Below are 12,639 nucleotides of genomic sequence, written 5' to 3'. Positions count from 1 at the left end.
GCACCGATGTTCCCAGCAGCTAGCGGGTGGGTACCTGAGCACTGAGAAGGGGTCTGCGTGGCATGCCATGGTGTCCACATCACCCCAATACACTTGGCCTCTGCCTGGAATTGTTTACTCTAGTCGAGGTCTGCCCCTCTTGCTCTTCAGCTTCAACTCATACCTAATAATCTAGCCTGTGACCAGTTCTTTGAATTTAGTTTTATTTTTTTTCTTTCTACATTTCCTTTGTATGCTATTCAAATGATCCTCCCCAATCAGGAGCCAAGGTTTGCTCTGCTAATGAGATGGGGCAAAGTCAGAGTGAGAAGAATAAAGAAATTCTTCCTCATTCTGCCACATTCCAGAATAGAATCTATAGATATTGACAGGTGTTTCACAGATATCCCAAGAATCAGAAAAAGATATTTAAGTGTCACTTAGGACTTGAAGTCAGGTGATTCTAAATTACTAAATCTGTCAGAATCAGTGAGGTTCAGCACATCTCAGCTGAAGAGCAACCTATAGAACCCTATAGTATAACACGGTAGCACTATATAGTACTATATACTTCAATAATACCATATACTATTATATGGTAACACTATACATTATAATACTTTAAAATAATGTTACACCACTATAGTATTATAGTAGTGTAATATTCTTTGTAAGAAAGGGATACTGGAGCTTTTTAGCCTCTTCTTCTCTGCTGTTCATAAGCAGCAGGTGGACTAGGGGATTAGTTTGTCTATTGCTGCATAACACATTACTCCAAAACTTGGCAGCTCACAACAGCACACACAGTTTCTGTGGGTCAGGAGTCCGAGCGCAGCCTAACTGGGTCCTCTGCTTCAGGGTCTCTCGTAAAGCTTCAGTCCAGGTGTTGGCCATGTTGGCCAGGACTATGGCCTCATCTGAAGGATCAGCTGGGAGCCTCACTCATGTGCTGTTGACACGATTTTGCCCCAGTTTTGCCCCTTGAGGACTGTTGGGCTGTGGGCCTCAGTTACGTGCCATGTGGACCTTTCCAACATGGCAGCTTGCTTTATCCAGTGAACAGAAGAGGGGGCAAGAAAGGGTGCCAGCGAGGCAGGTGCCACAGTCTTTTGTAACTGCTTTAGTTTCCTAAGGCTGCTGTAACAAAGTACCACGAGATGGGTGGCTTCAACAACAGAAATTCATTCTCTCACAGCTCTGGAGACTGGAAGCTCAAAATCGAAGTTTTGAAAGGACAAAAATCTCTCTGAAGGCTCTGAGAGAACATCTGTCCCATGCCACTGTCTCTGCTCCCAGTGCTCTCAGTTAGCCCTGCACTCCGGGGCTTGCAGACACATCACTCGGATCCTGAGGATAAGTTTTCCCTGTTCATACTATCAAATAACTGCTTTATAATTTCATAGTTAAGACCTTCCTAGGCATAATTTTAAAAAGGTAAGCCCTGACCAGTGTGATTCATTAGGTTGGGCATCATTCCAAAATATGAAAGGTCACCAGTTCACTCCCAGGTCAGGGCACATGCCTCGGTTGTGGGCCAGGTCCCTAGTTGAGGATGTGCAAGGCAACCGATCGATGTTCCTCTCCCTCTTTCTCTCCCTCCTTTCCCCTCCCTCTAAAAATAAATAAATCAAATCCTTTTTTTTTTAAGGTAAAATCTTTCACTGTTAAGAAGTACCATTAACAAAATATACTGGGGTCAAAATTTACTCATTATAACTGAGATGTAAAAAAAAAGCAATTTTATTTTCTTTAATATCTCATCTTGCTTTTGAGTCCCCGTTCCAGTGGAATATTAGGGAGAAAACTCTTAAACTTGTCCATTGAGAAATTTGAGTTCTGTATATTTAAGATAGATTCCTTAGGGGAAACCTACCGTATTTTTCAGAGTATAAGATGATTCCCCCAAAATTTGGGAGGAAAGGGGGGGTGCGTCTTATAGTCCGAATGTAGCTTACCTGGCTCGCTGCTACGGGGTGGAGGCGGGGGGGGCTATGTTATTTATGTTAATATTTTACCACATTTTTTGCTTCAAAAATTTTTTTCCTATTTTCCTCCTCTAAAACGTAGGTGCGTCTTACGGTCTGAAAAATATGGTAGTCACTTTGGGATAAATGTTTCTTCACTTCCTTTGAGTGGCACCTGGGCACAGGGGCAAGTTTGTGTCAGTAACAGCATGTCAACAAACCATTTGCACTTCCTAAAATCTATCCATAGAAAAATGTAAAATATGATGCAAATGTATATGTGATTGGATGTATATGTGTAGATATACATATGTGTGTGCATATATGGTTAATAATATAAATAATTTATAATAGGTAAGAATTAAAAACAACCAAAATATCCATCAACAGAAAAATGGTTAAGTAAACTGTATGTATATTTATACAATGGAATACATGCATCAACTTTAAAAATTAGGTAGGTTATATAACCTGGTATGAAAGACCACAACTAACTAATTAAAGCAAGTTGCAGCATAAGATTTACAATATAGTGGTGAAAGCACAGTATATGCAAAACACATGTACATGCGATTGTACAGAAAAAAGTCTGAACAGGATGCAAACAGCAGTGGTTACCTTAGTCAGAACTGTGAGGACAATGGTCTGAAGAGAAACTTACTTTTTGCTCTATTTGGAAATTTACAGTGTGTACGCATTTCTATAGTGCTATGTAATTGAAGGTTGTTTTAATTTAAAAAATCATTGTGCTTTCTATGAAAAAAAGTACATGTAATAATAGTTAGTCTGTTATACTAGGGAAAGCTGCCTGCATTGACAAGCTGTGCATCACCTCTCAAGAACTGATTTCCCGCCTGGGCGAATTCGGACAGTTCTGCCCTGTCAGCCTGGCAGAATCATACGAATTAGTCGATTGCTCTGTAACTGACTCTTTGGAATTTGCGGCAGAGTTCAGAGGGCATTATTATAAAATGGATTCTCGGAAAAAACTGAATGTAAGTTTATTCCTAACTCCAAATATTTACTAGGTAAAGAAAATTCCTGTCTCAGAATTCATCAGATAGGAAGGAGTAGACACAGTCGTCCCCAGGAACTGGGGACCAGAAGCCTCATTATTGAAACCTATGGTTCTGGGATCAATGAGACAACTCAGAGGCCAGTCCTGGGACTGCATCCCAAAACATATTTCAACACAAAACAGAAGTTGAGGGTCGGTGATGGGCCCTCAGCCTGAGCCAGCTAAACAGGTAGGGAGACCCAGTGGTGAGCCTCACCAATAGAAGGGACGCTGGCTGAGCATCAGGGCTCCGCCCACAGAAGGGCGCCCAGGGCATTCAGCTCCAAGAGTACAGAAGGGAACTCGAAGTCAGTGGAAACGAAGTAATGTTTCCTGTGCTTTAATTTTTTTTCCCATCACTAGAATTCCCAGTATACCTTGTATTTCTGTTTAATGGAACAGAATACAGATTTGTTCTAATATTATAATGTCCATGATGTGATGACATAAAAAGATTGGTAGTTAAAAACCAAACAGATGCCTCCGAACATTTTATTTTCCTCCAAAGAATTAGATTTTGTAATCACTTAATCAAGGATACCTTTGTTTATTTCTGCTTATTTAAATAATAATCACAGAATTTAAAAACTGCAGGTGACATTGGAGATCATGTATCTGGTCTGTCCCCTCCATTTTATAGAGTGATAACTGAAGCTGGAAAAGCTATCTCACCTGGCAAGAGGCACACAACTAGTTAATTATACTACAGGACAGGAAGACAGGTGGGCAGGGGACTGTGTGCTCTTGAGTGCCTGGCACATAGTAGGAGCTCCACAAAAATTTTTTGTGTTAATGGGTGAGAGAGAGAGAGAGAGAGAGAGAGAGAGAGAGAGACTAGAGAGACAGATGCATCACTTGCCAGTGTTCCTGGAAGGAACTTGCAGCCGGGAAGGAGTGATGATTGTCTGCTGGAAGCAGCTCTCCGGTGGTTTGGGAGACCAAACATTGCTGCTGAAAATGGGGGAGTGCCAGGAAAGTCTCAGTGGGTTTTTGATTGACATGGTATTCCTGTTTTAAATGGTCTTATTGTTGTAATCCTTTACAGAAATTTTTGGAGAACCCAGAATTATATGTGCCTCCATTAGCACCTCATCCACTCCCACCTGCTGACATGATCCCCAAAAGGCTGACGCTGTCAGAGCTGAAGAAACGATTCCCTAAGTGTGCTGAGCTCCAGGGCTACTGTCCAGTGACCTATCAGGATGGAAATCAAAGGCAAGTCCTCGTGCAAGTACAGCATGATGTCTCCACTCAAAATAAGTGGTTCATGTAACAATCTTAACATTGTGGTCAAAAGGTCACTTGTTTAACAGGAAAATATTCTATTTCTTCCTTGAGTTGCATAGGTAGAAAAAGAAAATATTTTGACATTTTATTTATACAATACTGCATATTATTTATGCTGTAGTTTTGTTTTTGTTTTTGTTTCTTTGTCTTTCAGATATGAAGCCCTAGTACCTGGTAACATTAAATATGCCATAGAATATCGTGATCGTATATATATTTGTGAGAGTAATGAAAAACTTCAGAAATTTTTGAGGTGAGACCATTTGATAAGTCACATATTTCTTGAATATCTTCTATGTTCAGTGCCCCATGCTGGAATATATATGTGTACGCATGTACACACACATATACACACACACATACACACACATCTATATGTACGTATATGATAGTGAACAAGGACTGATCACTGCTGTCCCGAAGCCGGAGGCTCAGAGGTAAAATGGACTTTAAGTATCTGATAAGAAAACAGAATGTGAAGGGGTTCGGGGTGGGGAAATGCCAGGAGTTCTGGGAAAGTGTGCCCCAAAACCTGACTAGATTGTCTGTTCGTATAAGACCTGAATGCGAAGTGGAAATTGGCTAGAGGAAGAGAAAAGGGACAGGTTCTAAGCAGAGGGGCCTACAAACCTGGCCCGGTGAGCGCAGAAGTGCAGGAAAGCCGGCATGGCCCGGGTGTGATGTGGAGAGGAAAGGGGCAGGAGGCGAGGCTGGAGACAGTGAGCCAGACCTGGGTGTGGAAGGTCAGGTCGAGTCACCATAAATCATCTGGACTTGATCCGATGGGCAGTCCGAATACAGGGACTGGTTCTGAGTGCTGTAATCAAATTTGCTTTGGAGAGAGGCCATCACTGGAATGTTGATAACGGATTGGAGGCAGAAACACCAGGAATACTGTTGGAATAATCCTGTCCAAACAATATAGCATGTTTGATGTCACTCATGAAGATTAATGAAATAATAGCGGCAGGCTTAAGACAAGCCCTGAGAATCACTGACAAGTGTCAGAAGAAGAGCTTACAACGGAGAATGAAAGGAAGAACCTCCAGAGGGGTGAAGAGAGACCCAGGAGGGGAAGCTTGGGAGGTGATGGGGAGAGAAAGCTTCTGGGAGGGTGTGCCAAGAGGTTTAAATGCTGCTCAGAGGTGAAGCAGGGCAAGATTTGAAAAGTGTGTCAGATGTAGTTTGTAACAGGTCATCAGTGTTCTTGGCAAGAATGATTCCAATGGAGTGAGGTAAGTGGCGAGTTGCCGAGTGCCAAGGAGTGGGTGCGAGGTGATGCAATGAAGACCTTGCCTGTGGCCCAGAGGTCACAAACACAGAGGTCTGCAGTGCCAGGAAGGTGGAGTCAGTGAGGGAGCAGGGTGGGTGTGAAGCAACAGATGTGGGGGACTGCTGCACCTGGGAGCGCACGTGTCCCAACCGAAGGGGCAGCGGCCGCTCGTCTGCTGCCAGACATTTCCGTTTTCCACAGGTTGGAAACTAAATCCCTTTTAGCTGTACCTTTTTGATTTTTAAAATATTTGTGATGTATTCAAATTTTAAAATACTGTGTGAATCCAATCACATCCACAGGCAGACTCTGTGCAGCAGTAGTGAAGCGCAGTTTGAAGAAGTTTAACTGTTAAAAAAAAAGAGAGAGAGACATGAGTTGCTGGAAGAGATATGAGATTGAAGGACTGAGGTGGTCTTCCTTTTCTTTTTTCAATGGGGGAGGTTTGAGCGTGTTTAAAGGCAGATGCATTTAACGTTTTCAGTAGAGAAGTCAGTCTCTGTTAAAGAAAGAAACCTCCCCGTGTACATCTAATGCATGGGAAGGAAGTGGCAAAGGTGAGAGGAAGAAAGAAAGGCTGTGTAAGGCACCTGGAGACAAGGTAGGGGAGGAGGTAAACTTTGCCATGGAAAGGGGAACCTGTAGGGGGCTTTGCTGGGGACAGGCAGATGAGCAAGTTCCTTTCAGAGAACTTCCCTTTGTATAGCATGGCATCTATGTAGGAGGTTATTTGGGAGAGTCAAAAGTTTGCAGAAAACAAAGAAAATTTTATATAATTGCTGTGAAAAGTAAAGGAATAGGCAAGCAGGGCTGGGGACCGAGGCAAACGTGATGGTCACGGGTTTCTAGGAGCACCAGTCTTCCCACTTGGATCACGTTCTCCAGTGGAAAAAATGGGCACTGAACTTTACCTTTCAGTTGTCTCTTGTGTATCTACTTTCCTGTATTCGCACAGTGAGTGTGTCTGAGGGCATCTGACTAATCAACTCTGTGTTCTTAGGTTGCCAGGGAAATACTGGGATCAGAAGCTTCCATACAAACTTCCCCCGTTGAAGGAACCGATAAATCTCACTAGTCTTCCTTTGCCCGGATATCTGGAACAGGTTCAGTCACATGATTCTCTCTCTCTATACACATATATATACACATTAGAAGAGTACAACGATCTCTTCTTTAATAGTAATTTTTATTTTGGTAATGATGAAATTCAAGACAGAATTTTCTCATTGTAAACTGCAAATCCACTTTTAACCTATTTTATTTATGGGTGGTTATGAAATAAGATATATAAAATAGCTAGTTCTCAAATACCTGCACTAAGGTGAGAAGAGAGTAGATTGTTATAAAAGTATTTACATTTGACATGGAGTTTGGTTCGTATTTTGAATTTCAGTGTCTGCACAACATTGCCTTATTTAAAATGTACAGATTCTGGGTCCGATAGGCTTACTCCTTGCTTCAGAGCTGCGTTACACTGTCACTGAAGCTGTCTACTGTAGTGACATTTTATTTGTCTAAATATAACTCTTTTTACACATAGTAAAGCTTAACAGTAGCCAAACACTGTTTTTAATTCTCTAAATAAATGCCCAGGGCACACTTTCATACCTTTCTCATGAAAATTCTTAACCACTTTTTTTTCAGCTCTCCTAGATGTTTGGCCTTCACTTAAAAACAGGACACAAGCTGCAGCTCACCCAGACAGGGTATTCTTATAGCGGCCAAGTTCCATCAGGGGGCCTCCCCCTTCCTGTGCCTGCTCGGGCTGCAGAATCTTGACACAGTGATCTCTGCGGTCTCTGAAAGTCCTTGTCAGGTGGCCAGGGGTCCTGACAGTGGTAGGCAGTCTGGCCAGTTCTGACCAACAGAGGCAGAAATGGGCCAAGACAACTCAAAGTCCAGTGTTGCCTTCTTTCTTTTTCAACTTGTTGCTATGCAACATGTCAAATATAAGAACAGAGAATTTTGTCATGAAGCCCATGTACCCATCACATAACTGGCACTAACCCAATCTGTGATTTTCATTTTTCCTAATCAAATGTATTTTGGCTTCCTTTTCTGTTGGTTAAGTGGTCATCTAACCATCTTCATAAGCGCCATTCTCAACCCCAGGAGGCTATTAGAGACAAAGAATAGCCTCTTTATCTATTTGCCACTAAGAAAATAAATCAAAGTAAATATGTACATGTTTAAATTGTTCCCTACCTGCAGGGTATTGCAACTTCTCTGATTAAAGCAATGAATGCAGCAGGATGCTTAAAGCCCAAATTTCCCTTCTTAAGTATAGAGAAATCTGCACTGCTCTATATAGCGTTTCATCTAAAAGGTATGCCTTTTTTAACGATACACTATTCAAAAGCAATTCAACACTAACTGTAGTATGTGTGATAAATAGGACTGTCAAGCTGGGCTTGTCTCTTGAATGGTGTGTGTGCATATGTGTACATGTGTGCAAATATCTTAACGAAAATACCAAAACTGAATTCCTAGTTTTTAAAGCAGGGACTCTGAGTAATATAGTCAGCTCTCAAAAATTCATGCCACAGAGGAAGGTGAAAAGGCAATTATGATCGAAAATAGAATAATCCATAAATTTTACTGGGGTTTGGTTATCTTCTCAGCTCAGTCACACACACAGTTCTCTTTCTCTGTAATTTAGTGATTTACTAACCTAACAGAAAACATTCACAAGTCTGTGAAATTCTCTACAGCCTTTAATCCTAAAGCTTCTGAATATACAAGAAAAAAGTATAAGAAGAAGATGGAGCAGTTTATAGAGAGATGTGAACTCATTACATACCTGGGTGCCAAGATGACCAGAAAATACAAGGAACCTCAGTTTAGACCAATTGACTTTGATCATAAATTACAGACCTTTATCTCTCTTAAAAATATAGACCCAATTAATGAATAGTGTGCAACCAGATTGTCAAGAGTTATCTGAAAGACGTAGAAGGAAAGAGAAGTTGAAAGCCGGCCCCTCTGAGTGGTGCCCCACGGCTGCCAGACCTAAAGGACTCAAGGTCTGCCCCTTGGGAAGGAGCGCTCTTCTGTAAGCATGTTTCAGTTCAAGTTTAAAGTTTACTGCTCTTTGTCTGAGATTTGATTCTGTAATACATGGTTATTCAGACTGCCATTTAGAATATTTAGGTAATTCATTTTACTTAATAAATCTACTGTTCATTTTTCTTTTTAACATTTTCAGTAGAAAAGTCAGTCTCTGTTAAAGAAAATTGCTCAGCAAATGTTAGAAAGCTCCAAGAAACAAAATTAACATTTATATCAATAAAACAGAAATATTGGTTGTACTTTTGAAATATGGAGGTGTTTGTAAACTATGAACATAAGATACTTCATTATTTTCCCAAAGAAATAAATGGATTTTGAGATAACTAAATAGCTGTCTTTTTTCTTTTTCTTTAACTATGAAATGCAGTATGCTTTATACATTATTTTGCAATTAGAAATTAGAAATCACCTGGGGTTTTGAGAAAGATGAAATCTAGAGTCTTATATGACATTATTAAGTAGTATATTCAAGAGGAAGACTTTCTAAATTGAATTTGAAAGAGATTTTTAAAATAAGATTATCAATTTTTTAGCAGCAGTATAAGAAATCTAGAATGTGAAGTAGCAAGATTGGCTGTTTAAAAAATAAAAAATGCAACCTGTGTAATCTTAGGTAAAAACGGCTCAATTTCTCTGAGCCTTTGTTTCTTAATCTCTAGAATTAGTGATTTAGCTCTGTTGAGCTTTCTTAAGTTATAACTGCCAAATAAAACCATACATACTTAAGGTGTACAACTTGGTGATTTCGTTGTAGGAATACATTGTGAAGTATTTGCCACAATGAAGTTGACTAATACATCTGTCACATCACAGTTACTGTGTTGGTGTGTGTGTTTAGTTAGAACATTTAAGAAGCAAATTTCAAGTATACGTACTCTTATTAACTACAGTCACCATGGTATACATTAGATCCTCGGAATTTACTCAGCTTATAATTGAAAGTCTGTACCATTTGACCAGTATCTCCCCATTTCTCTCACTTCCCAGTCCCTAGCAACTACCATACTACTCTTTGCTTCTATGAATTTGACCTTTTTTAAAAATTAGATTCCACATATAAGTTTAGGGGGAAGAAGGAACTTTCCTCTACCCTCAAGTTTCTTTTTGGCTGGTCTAATCATTGAATCTACATGAGACAGATTAACAAGAGAAAATAGCCAAATTTCATGACATATATATGTATGGGAACCCCATATATGTGAGACTCATAGACCCTAGATACATGAAAGGTTCAAGGACAGAAAGTTAAAATGAGTTATAAATGGGTTGAGCTAAGGATGAGGTAAGACAATAAGAAAAACATATATGCAACAATTAGAAGTTTGCCCTGCCCTGCATATAGGTCATAAAAACATATGTCTGGTAATAATTATTATTGTGAACAAGGCTCTTAATTTAAATTCTTCTAAGTAGTTGGTGGTGGGGAGGGATAGCAGAAGTTTCTCTTGAGTCTGCAGGGTCTTGGTTTACCTTTAACTCAAAGTAATACACATCTTGGGCCGACTCGCTCTGAACCACTACAAAGTGATGCCATTCAGTATTTGTCTTTCTCTGCCTGGCTTCTCTCACTTAGTATAATGTCCTTCGGGTTCATCCATGTTGTTATTGATCCATATAACTTCAACAATGTTCATTAAAAACTAGAAGCCTATTTTACATATAGTTTGTATAATATATTTCATAATAAAATCAAGAGATACAGGCCTAGAAACTGGAACATCACAGAATCAGTGCTGTAAAAATCCTATAAAGGCTTCATGGCCCTGGCTGCTGTGGCTCAGTGGACTGAGTGCTGGCTGTGAATTAAAAGGTGGTTGGTTCAATTCCCAGTCAGACATGTGCCTGGATTGTGGGCCAGGTCTCTGGTTCTGGGCATGCGAGAGGCAACCAATCCAGTATCTCTCACACATCGATGTTTCTCTCCCTCTCTTTCTCCCTCCCTTCCACTCTCTCTCTTAAAAAAAAAAGTGCTTTATGGACCTTATAAAGATGCCTTACTGGCACTGAACATTGTCGATTACCCTTCTATTCCCCTCAAATCCCTTTAAGTGATAATGAGCTTTGGACTTAAGCTACAGTTACTGGTCAGCCATCACAGCTTGCAAGGATGTTTTTGATGTCCTTCATAATGACAAAGGACTTCCAAGAACTTCTGCTCTCCAACTTCAAAATCCTTCTAGGTTCTCCACTGACCCAAACCACCCAGAAGCCAACAGGTAGGTACTGGGCTCTGATGAAGAAGGTTTTGCACCCTCTAAGGGCCAAAAAATGAGGACAAGGGTGGAGATTGGATTTGGAGGGGAAAAGTCTGGATAGCCCTCTTATCTATCAATATTCACTCTGTAAGCGATCTCATAATAATTTTTAATCTATACTCTGATAATTCCAATATTAATATCTCAAATTCTGTTTTCACCCCTGAACTTCAGACCCTTGCCTATAACTGCCTACTGTATCTATTTACTTGATTATCTAGTTGATATCTTAAATTTAGTATGTCTGTCCCACACTTCTCCCAAATTCTCTTCTTCTAGTTTCCCCCCAGATCATTTAAGGGCAAAATATCATACACTCCAATGATTTGGCCCCAGAGCTGTAAATCAACCTTGTTTTCTTTCCCTCACTCTCCATACCCACTCCCTCAGAAAGTCCTGTCAAAGAGAATTACTTCAAAAATAAACCATGAGTCTGGGCTTGTCTCATGTTTTTACTGCTCTCACCTAGTCTCTGTGAGACTTATGTCCCTCTAAGGTCTACATTCCACATAGAGCCTGGAGAAATCTTTAAATACATAAACAGACTTTATCAGTGCCTTTTTAAGACCTTTGAGCAGCCTCTTTTTATGTCCTTTGAGTGGCTGTCACTACTTCTAACCTTCAGACTTAGTCTGAAGGGAATCAATATCTCTATCCTTTAAACACTTAATACCAGTCACCAGCTTCTCATCTTAAATGTTAGTTTTATTTAATATTTTAGATCTAATCTAGTTGTTTACTATCTGTATAGATGTTTTCTTTTTTCTTTTATTTTTTAGAGAGAAGGGAAAGGAAGGAGCAAAAGAGGGAGAGAAGCATCAATGTGTGGTTGCCTCTCTCACGGCCCCCCACCAGGGACCTGGCCAGAAACCTGGGCATGTGCCCTGACTGGGAATTGAACCAGAGACCCTTTGGTTTGCAGGGCACGCTCAATCCTCTGAGCTACACCAGCCAGGGCAGATGTTTTCTTTTCATAATCAGTGTTGGTTTAGATTTTCTCATGTTTTTGTTTGTTTGTCTGTTGTTTTGTTCTCTCACCATTCCTTACATCTCAGACTTTCCTCCTAAGGTTATTTTCCTTCCTACAGTAGAAATGTGTTGGTGTTTAATGTTTTCAGTGTTTGTCCAAATTTCTAAATTTTTTCCCTTGTTCCTTATGATAATTTTATGGTATAAAAATAGACCATCTGAATAGGCCTATATCTATAAGGAAATTTAATTAATAAATAATAACCTTTCAAAATAGAAAGCACTGAGGCCAGATGAGTTCACCAAGGAAATCTACCAAACATTTAAGGAAGAAAATTATACCAGTTCTCTACAATCTCTTTCAGAAGACAGATACAGAGGGAGCTTATTCATTCATTTCGTAAGGCCAGCATTACCCTAATACCAAAACCAGACAAAGACATTACAATAAATCTTCAGATCAATATTTCTCATGAAACCAGATGTAAAAATTAAAAATCCTCAACAAAAATATTAGCAAATTGAACCCAACAAGTATAAAGAGCATTATATACCATAACCAAGTAGGATTTATCCCAAGTATGCAAGGCTGCTTCAACATTCAAAAAATATTAGTGTAATCCATCACAGTTTAAAGAAGAAAAATCACATGGTCATATCAATAGGTGCAGAAAAACATTTGACAAAATCCAACACCCATCTATCATAAAAACTCTCAGTGAACTAGGAATAAAGGAGAACAACTTCAACTTGTTAAAGAACATTTACAAAAACTTACAGTTTACA

The 12,639-nt window shown here is 39.8% G+C and overlaps 1 protein-coding gene across 1 annotated transcript in view; it reads left to right on the top strand.

The window, feature by feature from the left end:
- The window catches only part of AK9 (adenylate kinase 9), a 114,240-nt gene extending 105,283 nt beyond the window's left edge, over positions 1–8,957 (top strand). The window contains exons 35-40 of the mRNA XM_036024565.1: positions 2,742–2,938; positions 4,046–4,215; positions 4,442–4,540; positions 6,561–6,663; positions 7,772–7,886; positions 8,272–8,957. Of these exons, the coding sequence (XP_035880458.1) occupies positions 2,742–2,938; positions 4,046–4,215; positions 4,442–4,540; positions 6,561–6,663; positions 7,772–7,886; positions 8,272–8,474 (887 nt within the window). The 3' untranslated portion in view covers positions 8,475–8,957. The remainder of the gene's footprint in view (positions 1–2,741; positions 2,939–4,045; positions 4,216–4,441; positions 4,541–6,560; positions 6,664–7,771; positions 7,887–8,271) is intronic.
- The last annotated feature ends 3,682 nt before the right edge of the window (positions 8,958–12,639 follow it).

This window comes from Phyllostomus discolor, chromosome 4 (assembly GCF_004126475.2).
Source record: "Phyllostomus discolor isolate MPI-MPIP mPhyDis1 chromosome 4, mPhyDis1.pri.v3, whole genome shotgun sequence".
Taxonomy (NCBI): domain Eukaryota; kingdom Metazoa; phylum Chordata; class Mammalia; order Chiroptera; family Phyllostomidae; genus Phyllostomus; species Phyllostomus discolor.
This window is presented reverse-complemented; position numbering and strand designations above follow the sequence as displayed.